Consider the following 22,028-nt stretch of genomic DNA (forward strand, 5'->3'; position numbering starts at 1 on the left):
TCTCCTAAACTTCTATTGCACCCAAAACCCATCAAAGCCCAAGAACCGAATGCCCTATATAAAGAAACCGAGTTCCAACGGGCAAAAAACGCCTCTCTCGATCGATCGAGTGATGCCTTTGATCGATCGAACTCCCCTTCGATGGGATCGAAAATCGTTTCGATGGCATCAAGAAATTCCAAAAAATAGGCATTTTGTTGCTGGACATTTTTAGGCACCTTCAATCAATCGAGGATGACTTGATGGGATCATGAACCCATCGAAAACTACTTTTTCGGGTAATTACATTTATAGCATCTTTGCACCTCTTATAGCCTAACTTATCATGTTCCAATTGAGATTCTAAGGCTAAGGGATGATCACCAAGGGTTTACCTATTAAGTTTAGGATAATCTAGAGGTATAGGTTGTTTTGGGCTAAGGTTTAGGGCCACCAACTCCCTGATGCTCCAAATCTTCATATGTCTTCGGTCTTCAACTTCCAATGCCTTAACTGACTCCCTAACACACAGACGCATGTGACAAATAAGGCACACAAATAAGTGCACTAACACGAACATGGTACCTTCTTTCAACAAATTCTCCTTCTGAATAAGCATTTTGTAGGTAAGGTAAGGGCAAGGGTCCCATCCTTAATCTCTTTGCATGTAGTTACCACTTGCATCTAGCTCCAAAAGAATATCGTCATTTTTATATGGACTAGAAAACCATTTACCTACTAACGTCAGTTCATTGTCCTCAACCTCCTTTTATTCAAGGGTTCATCATCCTCAACCTTCTATAATGCCCAATGCTCCCATTATCTTCAATTTATAGACTTCTACCCACTCAACCAAGTAACACTTTCCTTTTATCTTCCTTTCCTTTTCATATGAAGTCCCTCTAAAGCTTTTCCAATCCATCTACTACATGAGTGAATAGGAATGGGCCAACTAGATGGTATCCTGATGCAGGACGGTCTAAACTACAATGCATGTGTGAGCACAAAAATTATCCAATGAAATAAACTAAGCAAATCAATTGAAATATTCGTAGTCCACATCATAGTGAAGATAATAATAAAGGGAACATGCAATGGTTGCTAACCATCATCAAATCCTGCAGTACCGAATTCAAATCATGTGTGGATTGGGTCCAACGAGGGATGGGACCTCCCGATCTTGCATGGTTTCAATCCAACAATCAATGTAGCTTCTCTAGTCCCGAAAATCAAAGGATTTCTAGAATAGGGACGGCTGGAAAATCGAGAGATAGTTGGGATCAATTCTCAAATTTGGGATCAATTCTCAAATTTTCAGGGTCAATAGCAAAAAAAAAAAAAAAAAGGCATAGAAAGAGAAGAAGAAGGTTGAAGGGCTAGAAATAGAATTTAGAAGAAGAAAAGAGATTACAGGAAGAGAAAAACTTACCACAGAGAGAAAGGGGAAGGAGGCACCAAGCTTTCATTAAAAATAAAATTTATAAATAAATAAATAAATAAATAAACATTATTAGGTTTAGGGTAGAAAGCACCCTATTTATAAAATTCGGATTTAAAAGAAAATGACTAAACTACCCCTATAACAAAAGGAAAAAAAAAAATGCGCAAAACAAAGCTTTCTAAAAAAAAAAATATCCCGTGTAACATATCAGTCTTCTAACTCATCCTACACGTGTGTCCTCCTATTGCAGGGCCTCCAATTAATCCAAAGACACGTGTAAATTATTCAAAATCATCCTTAGTTGTGCCATTAACCAGGTCTTCAAAATCATCCTTACTTGTGCCATTAACCAGGTCTTCAAAATCATCCTTGGTTGTGCCATGAACCATCATCAAACCATAAAGATGTATTCATCGGCCGCCTTCATCTTTGATAAACTTTGAAGGGTCTAATGTCCTCATCATATCCCATCGACAAATAAGAACTTTTTTCCACACAAATAACTTTTTGTCTACAATTTCCACAATTGGGTCCCAATATAACTCAACATAAAAGAACCTACCTTAACCCCACAGTAGAAGCAAGGCTCATGATGCTTGTTCCTCTTGCCTAATACCAAGCACTTATGTTTGGACCATTTCACCTTTTGATTAGCTTTTTTTTAGATTGAAAAGAAATCCATTAAGAAGGCAAAAGCCAAGAAAACAAGAAGCAAAACAAAACCAAAAACAAACAGAAACAAGAACAAAAGAAACAAAAAACCAAATGGCCTAAAAACCTAAAAAAACACTATACAACTCGAGACAAAAGCAGGCGCGAAAGCACTAGTCGAAGATGGAGAAGGGAAAATGTCTAAAAGGTTTGGACTAATCAGCCATCCTTCATATCCCAAATGATCAACTTAGAAAAGGAAGAAGAGGAGGCTTGATCTTGAAAGCAGCGATAGTTCCTTTCTTTCCAAATAGCCCACAGGGTGGCCATAACTGCCATATTCCACGCCATCTTCGAATTCTTCTCGAGAACGATTCCAAGCGAAGCAAGCATAAGAGAGGGAATCCAATCAGGCATGACCCAAGGGATTTGGAATCTATTGAAGATGAAGGACTAGACCTCCATAGCATAAGGACAATGGAGGAAAAGGTGAGAAATGGATTCCATGTTGCCCATACACGGAAGGTATTTATTTGGAAGGTTGAGGCCTAGACATTGAAGGTTGTCCGCAGTTAGAACTCTCCCTCTAGCGAGAAGCCAAGTTAAGGCCGAGATAGGAGTCTTGGATGACCAAATGAAGGAAGGAAATTTGATACTTAGATTGGAATGAGGTCCTTTGATAAGCTTGAAGAACGATTTTGCCATGATATTGCTAAAAGCTAAAGGAGTCCAAGATAAGCAGTTGGCTTCTCCTGCGATAGGGCAAACGCCATTGAGCAGCTGCATGAGCTCTTCTTCTGCTTCTTCCTCCATGAGGGCTCTTCTACATGGAGGACACCACACCACTGAGCCATCCAAAGAGAGGCAATCAGAAACAGAGATTGAGGGGTTGGTGGAAATTCTGGCTAACCTTGGAAACCTAGAGGAAAGGAGGGTGTTAGAGGTCCATAGGTCAAGCCAGAAATGGATCCCCGTCCCATCACCTAAGCTAAACGAAACACCTTTTAGGAAGGACCATTTAAGGTTGGTGATTGCTTTCCATGGTGAGGATGCACAATAGTTAAAGGAAGGTTTGGTGAACCACCCTCCCTCCTCCAACCCCTATTTGTCAACTATTATCTCCCTCCAATTTTCAGCCTCTGATCCGACATGTCACAACCATTTCCCTAAGAGGATGGAGTTGATGTCAGAAATGTCTCTAATACCTGCTTCCCCCCTCAATGTAGGGTTTGCAAACTTCAGACCAAAGCAAATGGAATTTATGGTTAGAGAACTTCCCTCTCCATAGGAAGTCCCTCTTGAGTTTGTTGATCTTGGAAATGACTGGTTATGGGCAACAGAACAGCAAAAGAAAGTAGGAACAGAGATTCGAGAGAACCGCTTTGATCAAGCCAAGGTGAGGCGACCCCCCAAAGATAAGTAACAACATTTCCAGCAGACTAATTTCCTTTATAATCTTTCAATAACAATATTACAAAGGTGGGTAGCAAGCTTTCCAATATAGAGAGGAAGGCCCAAATATTTAAAAGGAAAAGAACCAGCTTTGCAACCAAACACTTCCGCAAGGGAAAAGAGAGAGGAATCAGTTAGAGCATAAAATGCAACAAATTAACGTAAGAAATTGTTGCGCGACTGCGCAATAGAGATGTGTTGCACACAAGGTATTCTGTAACGGTAACGGTGGTCGTAATGGCCACTATTGTTACCTTTACGATACGAGTTGTAACGGCCGTTACAGCCCTCGTAACAGCTGTTACGCTCTCTCTCTTTTTCCTATTGAAAAAAAAACCCGAAAAACATGTATCAGGCCCATAACGGCCCGTTACGGGTTCATTATAGCCTTTACGAGGGATGTAACGGGCCGTTACGGGGGCTGTACGGCCTTTACGGGTCATTTTATCCGTAACGGCCTTTACGACCCCATAACGTGTAACAGTTACCACCATTACCTTTACGTAACAATCTTTACGGCCCGTAACGAGTAACGGTTGCCACCGTTACCTTTACGTAACAGCCTTTACGGCACACCATACTTGCGCAGCCGCATAATACAAAGAGTATTGTCATATAATTGGCTTGGGGGCAAACTGCCCAGATTGGGTAGATAGCTTGTTGCGCGCCCATGCAACAGAGGCCTGTTGCGCGACCGTGCGACAGTGCTCTGTTGTGCAGATTTACAGTTCACACATGCGGAGGCCTATAAATACCCCCTCACCCTCTCATTTCACTCTTTCACAAGTGAGGAGCTTCAGAGAGGTCAGGGACATCCCAGAGAATCTCCAAGAGTTTCAGAGCAATCTTCAGTTATCCCGCGGCGCAATATGCGAGTGAAGAAGAAGAAGAAGATGCAGTGCAGTGCAGAGCAAGAGTCGCGCAACAGAGATTGCTTGCGCGGCTGCGAAACAATAGTCTCCAAGACTACTTATTGATTGTTATATGTTTTCCCGCGAGATTCAAGATTTTCCCAGCGAATTGATCTTTTATGCATGTATTTTGCATATATCGATGCGGAATAAGGGTTTCGAACCCGCGCAACTCCTCGATGATTGTGACGGACGCCATACACACCAAGATGTTGCCGAAATCACTGTTGAATTATTTTGTTTATTGATGAAATGTACTTTGTTTCAGAATCAAGGGGAACGAGAGGGGTGTAATAAGAATTCAAAATTAATAAAATGATTGATGATGTTTGTTCTTCGATGTTCCTTTGTTGATTATTAAATGTAGATATTCCAATCTGCAATACTTGTTTCTTGTCGAAGCAGAATCAAAGATGTTTATACTAAGCAATTCACTTTTAAAGAGACTGCCGACTACGAATCAAAGTTGGCCTCGAAGCAACGAATAACCTTCCTGAGGTTGCCCATTGCCAATCCAGTGATTTCACAAAAGAGGAGTGTCATCAGCAAATTGGATATGCAAAATGGATTAACTAGAGGTAGCCACTTTGAGACCACTGAATATGCCAATGGACTCCCCTTTTATTAGCATTCTGCTAAGCCCATCAGTAGCTAGCACAAACAGAAATGGGGAGAGAGGATCCCCCTATCTAAAACCCCTTGAAGAAGGGTAGAAACCTTAAGGGAACCATTAATAAGCACAGAGAATGTGGCCGAGGAAAGGCAAGATGAAATCCAATTGCACCATTTCGACCCAAAGCCAAACCTGCCAAGCATGTACTCAATGTAACCCCAGTCTACATGGTCGACTATTTTCTTAATATCCAACTTATAGACAACCCGCGCAACTCCTCGGTCATTGCAACGGACGCCATACAAACCAAGATGTTGCTGAAATCACTATTGAACTATTTTGTTTATTGATGAAATGTACTTTGTTTCAGAATCAAGGGAAACGCGAGGGGTGTAATAAGAATTCAAAATTAATAAAATGATTGATGATCTTTGTTCTTCGATGTTCCTTTGTTGATTATTAAATGTAGATATTCCAATCTGCAATACTTGTTTCTTGTCGAAACAGAATCAAAGATGTTTATACTAAGCAATTCACTTTTAAAGAGATTGCCGACTGCGAATCAAAGATGGCCTCGAAGCAACGAATAACCTTCCTGAGGTTGCCCATTGTCAATCCAGTGGCTTCACAAAAGAGGAGTGTCATCAGCAAATTGGATATGCGAAATGGATTAACTAGAGGTAGCCACTTTGAGACCACTGAATATGCCAATGGACTCCCCTTTTATTAGCATTCTGCTAAGCCCATCAGTAGCTAGCACAAACAGAAACGGGGAGAGAGGATCCCCCTATCTAAAACCTCTTGAAGAAGGGAAGAAACCTTAGGGGAACCATTAATAAGAATGAGGCTAAGGAAAGGCAAGATGAAATCCAATTGCACCATTTCGACCCAAAGCCAGACCTGCCAAGCATGTACTCAATGTAACCCCAGTCAACATGGTCGACTATTAAGGACTATTTTCTTAATATCCAACTTATACACACAAACCCACCCCCCCACCAAAAAAAAAAAAAAAAACCTAATGAAGCACAATCCAGCATTTGTCTATTTGCCATAAATGCCCCTTAAGCTTTCGAAATAGTATAAGAAAGAACAAGCCCGATTCTTGAAGCCAGTAATTTAGCAAGAAGTTTCTAAGGAGCTCCAAGCATACTAATAGGACGAAAGTCCTTCAAATCTAAAGCCCCTTCTATTTTAGGAATGAGAGCAATAAATAGGGTTGTACACGAACCCAGTTAGCTCGGTTAGCTCGCTTGACTCGACTCGACTCGATTCGACTCGGTTCGAAACTGAGTTCGAGTCGAGCTGATTTTTTTCAAGTCGAGCTGATTTTTTGAGCCCGAAAAAATTTCGAACCGAGTTCGAGCTTGCCTGTGCTCGACTCGACTCGAATCAAACCCAACTCGAATCGAACTCGGATCGAACCAGTTCGGTGACTCGGTTACTTTGATATTGATGTTGCTCACCAAGTGTTTGATGAAATGACTCAACGAAGTGTAGCTGGTGGCAAGGAAGGTATGTATATGAAACAAATACCCTTTTTTTCTTGATTTTTATGTTGCTTACAAGGTGTTTGATGAAATACCTGTAAAACCATTGTTGTTGTTTTACATACAGTGAGATTTTGAAGGTGCAGTCCATGTGTTTGTGAAAATGTTGCACAGGTGAACTCGGCTCGAACTCGGGCTCAAATTGGCCCGAGCTGCTGACAGAACCGAACCGAGCCGAGCTAGCCAGTCAAGCTCGAGGACCGAGCCAAGCCGAGTTCAAGTTGGGGTATCTTGCTGGCCGAGTCGAGCCGCTGGGCAAAGCTCGACTCGTGTACACCTCTAGCAATAAAGGAGGCACCAGTCGAATTCATGAAGGAAAGCATGACATCTGATTTCAAAATATCCGAAAAAACTTGAAAGAAAACCAAGGGAAACCCATCAGGGCCTAGGGATTTGTCTCAGACGAGAGAGGAAACAACATCCTTGACTTCCTCAAAAAAGGGAGCTTCCAACACTCCTTTTTCTTCAGTAGAAATCTGCAAGAATTCCAAGTTGTCCAATCTGAATCTAGGCCTCAACAAGTTTCTGAAAGAGAGCAGGAATGAGTAATAAGAGACAATGTGACTAGAAACCTGCTGCATACATTCAATCCTAGAGCCATTGATAGTAACACTAGAAATTTTGTTAGAGCAAAACCTCGCTCCAACAATAGCATGAAAGAAAGGAGTATTTTTGTCACTTGATTTCAGCCAAAGAGCCCTAAATCTTTGCCTCCATTTGATTTCTTGTGATGAACTGACCTAGTGTAGGATTCTTTAAGGGATTCTCTTTTAGCTCTCTTCTAACGAGATGATGTTGGATTCCTCTTGCTTATCCAATGACTGGATGGCCAAAAGGAAATTACACGTCATAGCCTCAAGATCCTCCTAAGACTCTTTTCTCTAGTTAAGAAGGTAGGATTTGAGCAATTTAAGCTTACGAATCATAATGATGCTCGACCTACCTGAAACTTCAAAAGAGGACCACCAAGAAGTAACTAAATCATTGAAGCCTTCAACCTCAAGCCAAGAGAGTTCAAAACAAAATAGCTTAGGGTCCTAGATCTCTACCATGTCCAACAAGATTGGGCAGTGATCGAAGACAAGCTTGGGGAGGCCCTGTTGAAAGACCATGGGAATTGGGAAAGGATTCCAATCAGTTCGGGGAGACAAGTAAGCGATCCAACATAAGGAGAATGGGGGGATTGACCATTGGTCCAAGTAAATTTAACGCCAAGGAGCGGAAGGTCAATAAGATCATTAGCCCCCACCTAGTTGGAAAATGCTCTCATGCTCTTGGAGATGCGGTTGTTATTCGATTTTTCAAAAGAGAATCGAGTAACATTGAAATCCCCGCAAATGCACCATGGGTAATTCCATCTAAGCCTAATGCCATTCATATCATTCCAGGGAAGGGGTCTAAGAAGGGAGGAGAGGAGAGGAGCACAAACCATAAACAGAAGAGAAAATCCATCTAAAATCTTAAGGACTTTTAAGAACAACAGAGATGGAGAAAGCTCCTATCAAGGAGTCTTCTTTTACGGTTTTACCTAGGATATAGAGTCCTAAGCAATGAGAATCCCCCTTACAAGCCCACCGCGTCGAGCGAGATCCATTCTTTATGCCTATTACTCCAAATATCATCTAAGTCTAAGCGACTTACTGAATGAAGCTTGGATTCCTGAAGAGTAAGAATATTTCCTTTGTATTTGCAAAGAAAAGCTTTGACTTAAGCTCTTTTCCTTTTGCTACCGACGCCCCAAACATTCCAAGATATGATCTTCAAAGCACTACCGACTTGCCCCCACATGCTTTGTTGGCCGTCTGCGAGCTCGAACCGATCTCATAGTTGACCAAAGAAGAGAGACTTACCAATTCCCTCCATCCTCAGAAGGATTTAGAGGATTTTTTAGCTACCAAGGCTGTTTGAGCTCTTCGCTCCTCAATGTACTGAAACAGAGCAATATTGTATCCCTCCTTGTTCCCAATGGACAAACTTATTAATGAGCCAAAGTCCATGAAAGCTTCACGGATTCGTTGGGGATCATTACAACAAGAAATGATTGAGTTGGAATGCATGTTTAACATGAGATGGAAGCTCTCAAAGAGATTGGGAGTGGGGTTGTCTGTCGGACAGACTTGGATTGGTGCAATATCCATAATTAAAGGGTTAGGGGTGTTAACAGCTAAATGGTGGGTAGAATGGGAGGATGAGGCCTGGGTCAAGGAGGGTAAAGGAGATAAAGGGGAAAAACAACCCAGGCACTAAAGCCCAACATTGGGGGTCGGGACTCGGGTGGGGAAAGGGTCAAGAGCTCCCTCCCGGGAACCTCAAGAATGGTACAAGATATTTAAAAATGGGGTAAGGGGCTCAGGGAAGCACCCTAGATAGGGTGAGGGACGAATGTTCCAAACTAGGGGACCTATCAGACCTCTAAATAGAGGAAGGCAAATGGGCGAGGATGTTACAACCATATCTGGGGTATGGAAAAAAAAAAAAAGGAAAATGAAGGAGGGGAGAGAAGGAGCTCTTCCATGATCGGAAAGGATAACCACCACGGCTTGGTCGAGATACTGAGGATCATGGCTCAGAACTAAACTAAATCGACACGGGAGGCAAGAGTCTCGGATAGGAAGAAATATCAGAATCTAAGGGCGAGATACAAGAATCGACATATGTCTCACTCGAGGTGAGGGTAGAGCCATACGAAGGGAACACGTAGCCACCTCTGACGTCATCTCTCTCTCTCTCTCTCTCTCTCTCTCTCTCTCTCTGCCACGTGCCGAACCTTCTGTCGGCAGAGCTGAAACCTCATTAAAATGGCTAACGTCGACAGCCTTAAAAGATGACATTAACGCATCTGACTTCTAGGCTTGGGACTCCTCAAGCCCAACAAGAGCCGATGGGATCTTGGCATGTATGCCCGAGTTATCAGCGACTGGAGCAATAGCATGACAATTATCAAGAGGAGGAAGCGTGTCTACATCAAGGAGACGACATTCAAGAAAACTAAGAGGATCTCTGACAATATCAGTGTTGCTTGGTTCGAGGCATTTAATGCCTAAGAGCAACGGGCCACCAATGATTTGTCTACTTGGGACGATCAGAGGATGATCCTAGCCACTCGTCGTGATTATGGGATTAATGGTGTGGATCACCACGGGAGAGAGATGGGGTGTCACGTCTTCGCCCATGCGGCGTTCAGGATTGTTTGCTACTCTGCCGAAGAATCTAGCCTCTTCTACACCATCTTTGAAGGGCGTCGTCACCTCGTCTCCATGGAATCCGGCAGAAATGCAGGAAGAGATCTCAGGTCAAACCCGAACAATCAATCAATCATATCCCACCACAATAGGAATGTTGGATATCGAGGAAGAGAGCTTCTTTTTGCATATCTAAATGCGAGCCAAGCGGAGCTCCCAGCCAGACTCCGTCGCGGGATCAAACTGAAGGACTTAGCCAATGAACAAATCAATAGCAAGAAGGAACTCCAAGTTCCATCGCTCAATAGGAATTCCACCAAAGTGATACCAAGCATCTTCATAGCCAAAGGAGAAATGCTCCTATCTACGAATCAAGGACATTAAGCCATCCCCATGAAGAGCTGCCCCCAAAAGAATGGAGTCGAGACTACATCCTGACATTAGACTGAGGAGGAGCTCTGTCTCTCCCAAGGGCTTCAGACTGTAATTCCCTCCGAGAAAATGTATCAACGAAGCAACCAATCCTTGATATCTGTCAAGGACGCCCCTTTGTAGCAATAGATACCTTGGTAGGCTTCTGCCACTTCAAAAACCATGGTTTGATCCACCACGATTTTAGGGCCAAATTTGGAAAGAATTTCTAAATCCGAGAGCATTTTGGACTATGGCCTAGGGCGAGAAACCAGGAGGGGGGCTAGACCTCCCAATGAGAACCTCTTTGAAGGAGCAACCTACAGTCCAAGGGTTGGCATTCATCTCCACGTGGGTTGATGTTACACCCGAAGGAGGCGGAGATCTGCCGACGTCCTTGGATGGAGGTAGGGCAAATATGGGACCGTACTTCGCCATTTTGACATAGATCCGTTGACTATTAAACCCGGCACCATGCGGTGAGGAGATGGATTTATAGGCTTCCTCCAATGTCCACATCTTAATGAAGGCGATCCCTCTAGACTGAGTCAATCCTTTTCTTCACAGGAGGACTATCTCTTTAATCTCACCCACTTTAAGAAAAAACTTGGAAAGCATGAATTCATTGTAGCTATCCGGCATATTAGAAACAAGGTTGGGTGACCGATGTAGAGATGGAGAAGGGGTTCGACTTAGCTTGACCATAGATTTCTTCTTCAAAACTATAGTCCAACCTTTCTCCAACATAGTCTACTAACTCTAGGAATGGATAGGCGCTCTCCCCAAGATGCCTTCTTGCCCACAATCAAGATGGGGGAGACCTCTTCCTTTGGCTCGAATGGCTTGGTTATGAATGGAAACTGACTTGGCTGAGGACCCGATTGCCCTATGAAGGAGAGTAGGTCTCTCTTTCTCTACCACCGACAGAGCCAAATATTCCATCTCCCAATGACCTCTTGCTTCTCCCTTGCGATTCACCACCACCATTCCAAGACCAAGAGGACCATTAAGGAAGACCACCTCACCCAATCTAATCTCGTCTTCCATCTCCAACCAACGATATCTCTCCGAAGTCCTCAAGTCATGGAACTCCTTATCAGGGAGGAAGGCATCATCATGAGAACGAGAACTAGACAATGATGGAGAAAATTCCCTCCTACTATCAAGGGTCTTCTTTCGGTCACTCCTCTCCGATGAGCTCACTTTTTCCCTCTTGCATTCCTCCGCACAAATCCTCAGGCGAGAATCATGCCTATACTTCCCACCAATCATCTCCATCCTTCCTTCGGCCAACTGTGATTATTCTGACCCATCATTTCAAACTCGATTTGTGGTTCATCTTTGACTTTCACACCCAAATCCCTTTTTTTTCTCCAAACACCCTCTGCCAACCTTTTGATTAGTATGGCTTCATAGCATCTCAAAATGGTCTGACAGACACATAACCTGCTCCCTTGAGGAATCACAAAGCAACAAATTGTCATCCACAAACTGAAGATGAGTAACTTGAAGATCAAATCTGTCCATTTTAAGGCCATTAATAATTCCTTCCAGGTTTTCTTTACTGACCATTCTGCTAATTGCCTTTAGCACAACTCGGAAGAAAGAGAGTCCAATCATCTCAAGCCTCTCCACCCCCAGAAAAACCTTTTAGGATTTGTTGCTAAGGACTAATTAAAAAGCTAATGCAATGTATTGTTTCATCAAACATCTCCATTTGATCTAAACCCTATCCTTCTCAACATAATCAAAAAAGTTCCAATCAACATAAACCTAGCTTTTTCCATATCTAACTTGCAAAATGTCCCTGATTTTCTAGCTTTGTGTCTATTCGAGACATTCAGGGGTAACTAATGCCCAATCAAATCTCAGTTCTTAGAAGTGGCAAGGAGCACAAGTAGGTGATGAAGGGGAAAGACAATAAAACACGGTATTCCAAAAAGGTTATATAACAGTAATGATGGTGACCGTTACACATTATGGGGTCATAATGGCTGTTACAGAAAAATTGATCTGTAATGGCCCCATAATGGTCCCTTTTTACATGGTCAAAATAGCTTTTTTCAGATTTTTTTTTTTTTTTAAAGGAAACAGTAACAGCAATACCTTGCAATAAAAGGGGGAAAAAAAGATAAGCTCTTTCAGGAACCTCTGCACCTAAAAATCATGATACTACAATGTAAGAAACACAGCCGAGGAAACTAGTTTGTGAAAAACATAGATGAAAATAGTCATTTCTTACTTACAAAGATAATAGCATTGAATGGTCACAAGTCCTTTAAAATGCATGTGATCCAGTGATAAAATGAAACAAACCCGATACATTTACATATCAAAACATACATACGTAGAGCAAAAATAACATAGCCATTTCTAATTTTTATTTACTAAAATAATAACAATGAATGGTTACAGCTTACAAGTAAGGTCCCCCTTAGAAATCAAAGATCCAAGGATTCAACAAAATAAAACCTATATATAAGGATTCAATGAAATAAGAACTCTAAACCAGAGAATTAACACCCGCTTTTTTTGGCCTGTTTGAGATTTGTTGGGTCTTAAATGCGTCCACATTCAATCTCACTGCTGGTTGAATGGATGGTCCTTTGCAATCCCAAGGCTCCTCTATTTGGAAAATGCTTCCGTAAGCCATGACATGAGATGATGCCCAACATTAATCCATCTTTGATCACAAGCAACACATAGTCGTCACACTCCAGTTACTCTATATGCACATACTGTCAGTAGATAAAGGAGGAATTACTTAAATTTAGGGAATTATTATTTACACACACTATGACTGCTAGCAGCGCCTTTTCATTTCTATTTTTGGTTATCAATAGTATGACTTGGTAGTAATGAATAACCAAAAGCATAATGAATTTTGTGTCACACTGCTGCTAGCAATCAAAATGGGTCAAAATAGCAGCAGTTTGGCACCCTTTTGTCAGCCCATTTTTTACAACCAAGACAGTGCAGCTGTTGTTGTGGCAATCCAATAAAAGCATCAGTAAGAACCTATAGACGCAACACAGTCAAGCACTAGCACTTTCCTTTCTTCATTTGCTCTTACATGGCTACAGTTGCAAAGGGCATGCCCAAATCATTGTAATGGCATAAAACAAGTAAGGGGGAAAAAACATCAAGAAGGAAAGCAATAGCCAAGTGGAGCCCACCTGACAGGAGAAGCACTTCATGATAAGATGCTGCACGTAATATGCGACTGCATTCCTCCGCTCTTCGGAAGGCTGGTTGGGCTGGATGCAAGCTATCAGCTCTGCAGTTCTCTCCTCAGCTTTGGACCATCTCTCCGCGTCAAGGACCCTGGTCACACCGGCCACTTCGTTGGGCAAGAGGCCATTCGGCAGTGCCCAGCCTTCATGATCGCCCATGCAAAGAACTCACCCGTGTCAAACCCGTTCTGTCCGGAACGCTTCTCTCCCTCTTGTGAGAGAGCACCCTCGGACAATCTCTTTCTAGAAAACAGCGTAAACCTTCCAGTTCTCTCAAATGGAGATTTGCAGAATGATCATTCGAAACAAACCAAAGTCCTCAATTCTCCAACAAACGAGCATTTACCTATAAAGCCCAATTCTCCAACGACCTCAAATTTCAACACTTCCGCTTCGACAGAACTTCCAATTTGAGTATCCAACAGCATAAAACAAAAGTCACAATGAAAAGGAAAAAATGGAAATCGCCACAACAGAAAACCCAAAAACCTTGGCCCGAAATTGAAAAGATTTCTACTCAAGAATCGATAAATCTAAAACCCCAATCCGCATTCCCACGATTCCCATGCTCACCGTCGAAAAAATGAAGAACAAAAGAGATACTGACTGAAAGTCAACACAATCAAAGGCTCCCGACGATGACGCTGGCAAACCTGCCGCGGGGCCCGAAAATCAAATCGAGACCCAAAACACGACAATCGTCAGGAATTCGACGAACCACCTCCAAACTCGAGAATATTGCTCCAATCGACAAATTGGGATTAGATTAATATATGCAAAAAATCCCAATTCGAAAAGCAGAATCAAACAAGGAAAAAAAAAGAGGGAGAAAAGACGAGTGAGAAAACCACGAAAATTTACAGAAAAAGAGGTCGTTTATTGAAGATGGATTTCAGCTGCTGCGAATTGAGTTTGTAAGAACGAATCGATTGAGAGATTGGGGATTTTTGGTGAGCTATAGAAAGGGGGTTTAGAAAAGATTGAAAGGGAAGCGATGAGAGAGAGAGAGAGAGAGAGAGTTGAAAGAAAGAAAATGGGGTTTACTGTATTTTACGGTATTCTGTTAAGGTTTAATGGAAGTTGGTTCCTTCCTTATCTTGGGGTTGTCTTTCTATGAGGAATTCTCTGATACTCTGGCGAAACACGCTGTATTATACACAGTAACATATCTACTACACACTTGTCATGAATCTCTCTAACTCGATCTGCCAAAATCAGGACATCTGTTTTGGATTGGCCCACGTCCAAAGATCAGAAGGCAAGAATGGTTCGATCGGTGAATATCAAATAAACACCTCAAGGAATGATGCTCATTGGTCCAGATCCAATGTGAAAGTTCTCACAGATTCGATGGCTAAGATTGAATATTCAGAATGTTCCTAACAGATTGTATGGTTTGGATTGAGTACACGTACACTACGTTTAAGTGCTTCCGTGCATGAGTTTTGTCTACCATAATCTGATAGAGTACCATATAATTTATCGTCTTCTGATGATGGCCCAATTGATGGCAGGGATGGGAAATGCTCCCCGCGGGGTTATCAACTATACGATTTATTACATAATAAAATCCATCAACCATGTATGTACTCGGGAGTTTATTTTGTACAAGTGGGGCCTATGTATCGATGATCCAAACGTTTATACATTGGAACCTACGGTGGATGACGCATGAACTCAATGTATTCTCGACAGAACAATCCTGTACGTACAATATGTGACCTTAAAATAAACTGTTAATAATAAAAATGCAGCAACGGTCCACATTCAACTTCAAAATGGCCAAAGGCTGCTAGGATGTTCCTGTCTCGGATATTTATCGTGAATCCGCGGTGGATCACATAAGACCAATGGTTCTGTATCACCGAACCATTTTGCAACTTATACAAACAAAAAGCCCGAGTATACTGCGTAGTATACTCGGCCTGGAGATCTTATAATCGCCGTCAGTTCAGTTCTCATTGCTTACGTTTGCTTACGTCGGAGGGAGCATGGGCGTAGGTTTTTGCTAACATGCGCCGGTTGAACGCTGGCTAACTGTAACGGCGTAGAAGGGGCTGTTGGATTTGGCCACAAGTTGGGCTGGTTTAACGGACTGACCTGTGACTAACCTGATATTGGGTTGAGCTTGAGCAGGATGTACTGGGTTCCGTTTCAGACTTGGGATATACAAATGCCAGCCAGATAAAACTTGGGTTTAGCTTGAGTTGAGGTCCCAAGTCACCTGACCTAACTTGAACCCGATCATTATATAAATAACTTAGAAATTAAAATTGAGTGCCCATCTTCTATGTTGAAGGCCCAAGAAATTCCAAAGTAGTCAGGTGTCATTGGTCCACGTCATTTCTAATTACTCAAGTTAACAACACAAGCTAGATTTCTCTCTTTTAGATAGATTGCATGCTATACAATATGACTTTTAAATGCATAATTTTATATTTTAACTTGTTTGTTTAAAAAAAGTGAAGTTTTTATGATAAATAGCTATATGTATAATTCATAAAATTATGGTTAAAAAAAGGATGTGTATTGAAAATATAATAGATTAATATAATAAAGAAAATATTAGCATATATCAACCCGATCAAGCCCTCTTGGATTGGGCTTGGGTTGAGAATTCCTAACCCAAGATTGAGTTGGGTTAAGTTACGGTTGAGGTATAGGAACCTTGGGTTGGGCTAGGGTTTAGCACCAACCCTCCCAACCTGTCCCACTTTCAGCTCTATTGTTGGATCAGCCGTGGTGCAGTCGATCATGTACGGAAGCAGATTGGCTCTGGGACAAGGTTCGGACCTATCGGATCATGTCACTCCAAATTGACGCTGGAGCTGATAAACATAGGTGTGGCAATCAAGTGGCGCACAAAATGCAGTTGTGATTTAATGATTCGAGCCAAAGGAGTCTTCATGAGCTGTTATCTAACGATATGCCAAGCTTGTACTGGTCGGTGATACTAATATGTGTGAACGGTTAGCGTGTGTGTTTGAAACACGGAGACAATGTAATCTAAATGATTGATCTTGACTAACAAATCACGCTTGAGAGGGTTTATTTACACCAGCTTGTTTTACTGCAGCGAAAGGCAACTAGGTAAATCTTCTTTTATTACAACGACATTATTGTATATCTTACTGATACACGTGCATGCATATTAATACCTACTGATTTAAAATCTGAACAAGGTAGTGGAAAATTAAAAAAAATTTCAAATTTCAAATTTCAATAATTAATTTTTAGGAACAATGGCAAGGTGGTAGCCTTTTGTGTGAGATCCTTAACCTTAGTATCCATTTCACTCCGTTGGGTCCCTGGTCCTACCGGTCGAATTCCGGCGACCCTCAGACTACGGATTGCATTTGTGACGACCCTTAAGCTTCATCATATAAATCCGACCCAGATTGACCCAAAACTAGTGCCATGGCGACCACATCGTCGCCGCGGTTCCAACGCCGCGTCTCGTGCGGCAATCCAAGTTGTAGAGCATGAGTTGTGGGTCGTGCATGATTTAAGCCGTAAATCGCGATTATGAGGCCCACCTAAGATTTGTACAAATCCCTAGACATTTATTTCATCACCATAGGCTATCATTAGAGTAGCTAGACTAGGCTAGGTTGCTAGACCCCCTAGCTAGCAAGTCATGATTATTTCTCTTACCAAGAAAGCTTCTTTTTCTCTATCACATGTATTAGCCACCTTTTACTCTTCCCAAATCTGAAAAATTCTGGCTTCCCTCTTTTCTAGAGAGAGAGAGAGACCATCATGCCCTCGCTTTTCTAGCAATGCCATCATTAGTTTGAGTAAAAACCCCTAATTGCTAGCAATCCACCTCATTTCCCTCTCTCCCTCTCTTCTCCTCATCTCTCCCTCTCCCTCTCCCTCTCCAAGCTCTTGGATGTCCCACCCTCCACCCATTTTTCAGCCCTTCATCCTCCCTTCTACCCCATAATCCAGCCCTTAGTCTAACATCTTGACCATTAAATCTCTTTCCTTGGAGGTTGAAGACTATCTTGGAGGTGTTTGCTTGAAGACCTTGTAGATGGGTGTACATGTACTTAGAATCTTAGGATTTGCATTCCTTCTTTTTATTTCTCTTCTTCACCTCATGTTTAAAGCATGCGGGGCCCACCAAATGATGGTGGAAGCCCCATGTCTTCTTAGATGTGGCCATTGGCCCATCCTTTTGTGCATACATAACCCATGGGTGGAGCCATTCTCCATGGACCCCACCATGGTTTCTTTTCTTAGTTAGAAAGATTCTTGGGTTATCTAGACCCTTGATCCTTAATGGAGATAGCATCTCCACCATTGGATTTTGACTAGAAGTTGCATGCATGGGTAGATCTTGTCATTCCATCAATATAGTGATATATGTGTGGTTTATGATGAAGGGAAGGGCCTCAATGTGGCGGAGCTCCTGCCCTTATGGCCGATTCTCTTTCTTCTCTTAATAATCTCTTATTTTTCTGAGGTGTGTGGCCCACCATATGGCTTGGAAATATCCAGATCATCCAAGGAGAGTGGACGCCCATGGCAGTCCACTCTATGGATGGTGATGACTTGTTTGCCCTTTTAAGGGCATATGCAATGAATTTTTATGTGAGGAATAGGTCTGGATGTTTATGGGGCCCACCGAGGTGGACTACAACTCAAGTTTCATGGGGTGTTTTCCCCTTAATCTGAATTATATACTCAGTTTATTTCATATTCATGTTGTTGTCCAGAAATTTTCTGGACGGTTTCTGGTTGTTTTTGGGACAAATTTTTGGGCTATATATCCCTTAAATATACTTTTCTTGAAGGTGTGGATCCCACCTATATGTACCCCAAATTTCAGCTCCATCTGACTTTTATTGAGGTCCCAAAGGAGTAACCCAAGTGGGGTAGACAACCTAGATTTTCTGGACTGTCCAACAACATTACAGTTTGGAAATCCTTAAATATAAAATAGTTTTTGTAATGGTGAGCCACTTTTGTGGACCCTATCTTATAATACACATATATGGGGAGGTTAAAAATATTTTTCCCCAATTTTTGGAGAACTTAGGTCCACCCCTTGAGTGCTCACAACAGGGACAACAATGTTTTTAATTTTCTGTTGTAATTGTTTTACCTTGTTGTCCATGCATGTTTGCCTAAGCTTTTGTGTGGTGGTGGCCCTCCCATTCACCCTATTTGTTGCCCACCTTGTAGAGGATAACCTCAAGTGCTTGTGGGCCACATACCTGATCATATTTTGGGGTGTTTTTGGGGTTGGGACAGTAGCACCTTGCTGGACATCCAGTTGGGCTGAATGTCCAGCAATAGGCTGACCATCCACCCAACCTTAGGCCCAGCTTTGGGTTTATTTTTATCCTAACCTTCCATCCATTGTGTGGCCCACTTAGTAAGGGACCAGCCCATAGGGGGGACGTCCCAAAGTGGGGCCCACTTGGACCTCTAGATGGGCCAACCGTCCCACCCTTGGGACGCCCAAGGGTGTGGGTTGGCCGTCCACCTTGAGGCTCATTTGATGTATGTGTTTTATCTAGGTCGTCCTCCCTAGGGGTGGCCCACTAATGTGTGGACCACTCCCTAGAGGGATGCCCACCTCATGGAACCCACTTTGATATACGTATTCTAGGCCGTCCAGGCCCTCGGACGCCTAGGCCCACCTGAACGTCTAGCTTGTTGGTGGTGCTGCTAGACTTGCAGTCCAGCAGCAGACCCACCTTCTTTTGAGTGATGTATCCATGCTCTCCATCTGTTGGGGCCCACAATGATTATTAAGAACCACCACTAGATCTATTTTCTTCTATAAATCCCACCTACTAGACCTCAGCAAGCCCAGGAAGCTGGGTGGGCTAAAAGTCCAGCAATATACTAGAAATTGTATGATTCATGTTGGGATGTTTTGAGGGATGTGTGGCCCACTAAATGGAGTATTGAGTACACACATAATCAGTCTATTTTTTAGGCATATTTTTGGGCTTAATTAATGCTTTATAAGGCCCACTCTAAGTGGTATGTTGTGGACCAACTATAATCCAGATTTTTATGGTCTAATAGGCCCAGATGGGTTGGAAATCCTCCATTCGAGCCTAGTATTGTGCAAGGGCTGACCTTATCATATTATGGGCCCAATGAGCTATCTATGAGCCCAACTTGAGCAAATGAATCTTGAATGCCCAGTCTTAAATCCCTAGTATGGGCTAACTTGCAAGGCCCACTTTATAACTTGTTTGTTAGGCCTCGCCAAGTCATGCGCTGATGTTGTGGGGCCCACAAATAATTTAGGCCTTGGCCTTGTATCCTTAAGCTTATGGGTTGCCCATTTGATCCATTTAATGCATGGATCCGGTGGCCATTGAGGGTTGGGTCATGGTTGCCTCATTTAGCCCATAATGATGTGTACTTGGGCCATGATATGCCCTTATTGGGTCCATGATAATATATGTAGGCTTTAGGCCTTTCTCATGGGGCCCATTATGTGTTGTGATATGTAATTATTGTTGCTCATTATATTTACATGGTGGTATTCGGGCCTTGGGCCTTGTTTTGGCTTGTTTTCTTGTTGGGCCACCTTCTTAGGGACAATGGTAGTTAAATGTCCCCATTGTGGACCCCTCTAGGTCTATTGGTGGTTGAATGTCCACCTTAGGCCCATTTGTTAGGTCTATTCTCATCTATTTGTGGTTGGATGTGCACCTTAGACCTTGTTTGGGCTCATTCTCACCCTTTAGGCCCATAGTAATGTTTTCTTAGACTTTGTGGGCTACCCCAAACCGTTGGGCCCCCACCATTGGTTATAGTTCTTACACACCATAATAAATGTGTGTTACACACACTGTCCATTTATCCTTAGGGTCGTGGGCCCCATTGCCTTGTGAGGCCCACCATGAGTTATGTGTATATGCTTGCTGCCCATCTATTCTTTTGGGCCATGGCCTGTCCCATGAGGCCTATGTGATGAGCCCAATGTTATGTATGTGAAGCCCATGGGATGTGGCCTAATGAGATGAATGTAAGTACCATGAAATGTGGCCCAATGTGATGTATGTGGGGCCCATATGGTAAGGCCATTGTAATGTATGTAGGAACCATGTGATAAGGCCTATATGATGAGACCCATTGTGATGTAGATGAGGCCCAATATGGAGTATGTGTGGCCCTTGTATGAGGCCCAATGTGGAGTGTGTGAGGCCCTTGTGTGAGGCCTATTGTGATGTATGACCCATTTCATTGTACCTATATGGCCCAATCTTGATATGTGAATCCATCATGGTGTATGTGATGATGACTATGATGCCCATCCATCTTCCTAGTTGATATAAGATCATGGACCCCATTATAGGATAGGTTCTAAATGGGTCATGCCTTGAGAGCAATGATGGTTAAATGTCCACATCGTAATCCTCCCTATAATCCGTTAATTAGGCCCATCCTCATCTCCTCTTAGTGGGCTAACCTAAGCAATTGGGCCCTCACCGTTATTAGAATGATTCATCTCACCTTCATGGGTTATCCCAAATCATTGGGCCCCCATAATTATTAGGCTCATTCCCAACTAGCTTTAGTGGGTTAACCCAAACCGTTGAGCCCCCATTATGGATTGTGCTTCCACCATGCCTTGTAGAGCCCACCTTGCGCTTATTGGGCCCTTAGGAAGCCCGGTTTACTATGTGATGAAGCGGGCGAGGAAGCCCACCCCTTGTCCTTAAACCCATTCTTGGTATGAGCAGGCCACCCGGGCCCATTCTTGACATGATTAGGCCATATAGGCCCATCCTAGTTATGAGGAGAGTACAACATCACTGCATGCTATAGATGCAAGGATCTGTGATATTAAGTTTGGTATATCCACTGTTGAGGACCGGTCCTCATGTTATGAATTAGATCTGCTGTCCTTCTATGGACCCCGTTATATATAGGCCGATTATTGACTACAACTAAGTATACGCACTATGTGTGAGTTAGTATAGCGTTATGATTATATGCGGCCCATTGTGTATGGGGTCCATTGTGATTGTATGAGGCCCATCGTGGGATTATATGGGGCCCATTGTGATTATATGCGGCCTATTGTGATTATATGAGGCCCATTGGGATTTGATGAGGCTCATTGTGATTATATGAGGCCCATCTTAGTTGTATAAGGCCCATGTGATTAGGTCCCTTATGATGTATGAGACCCTTGTGTGAGATCCATTATATACGTGAAGCCCATTGTGTGGGTGAAGCCCAATTGTGACGCGTGAGGCCTACCATATGTGTGTGATTATGTGCACACCACCCATTCATTATTACGGGCCATAGGCTACCTTATACAGGCCCACCATGATGTATGTGATTATATTCATGCTTGGTACACCTCATGATCCATGCCCATACGCATCATTCGCATGCTTGTTATGAGGAGTGATTGAGCATAGCATGTGCCATTGGGCTGATTGTTTATGGGATCCTCTGATAGGTGGGAATGTCCCACATGAGCACGCTGTATACGCGGGATTGGATGCATGGTTGATTGGTGTGATTTATGCATCTAACATTGCATAACACGTTGATATTCGCCCTTGCTTCATCAAGGTTGTAGCCTCCACAGGTATATCGTGGATGGCCAGATGTG

General features: G+C 42.7%; 1 protein-coding gene across 4 annotated transcripts in view; it reads right to left on the bottom strand.

Annotated features, from left to right (window-relative positions):
• Positions 1 to 14,499, bottom strand: part of LOC131255288 (uncharacterized) — a 47,349-nt gene extending 32,850 nt beyond the window's left edge. For 3 of the 4 annotated variants that reach the window (XM_058255985.1, XM_058255982.1, XM_058255984.1), the window contains exon 1: positions 13,367 to 14,499. In XM_058255985.1, coding sequence (XP_058111968.1) covers positions 13,367 to 13,582 — 216 coding nt within the window. In that variant the 5' untranslated portion in view covers positions 13,583 to 14,499. The remainder of the gene's footprint in view (positions 1 to 13,366) is intronic. The other variant, XM_058255983.1, reaches the window with a different exon arrangement.
• Positions 14,500 to 22,028: the final 7,529 nt, after the last annotated feature.

The sequence above is a fragment of the Magnolia sinica genome, chromosome 9 (assembly GCF_029962835.1).
Source record: "Magnolia sinica isolate HGM2019 chromosome 9, MsV1, whole genome shotgun sequence".
NCBI classification, from domain to species: Eukaryota; Viridiplantae; Streptophyta; class Magnoliopsida; order Magnoliales; family Magnoliaceae; genus Magnolia; species Magnolia sinica.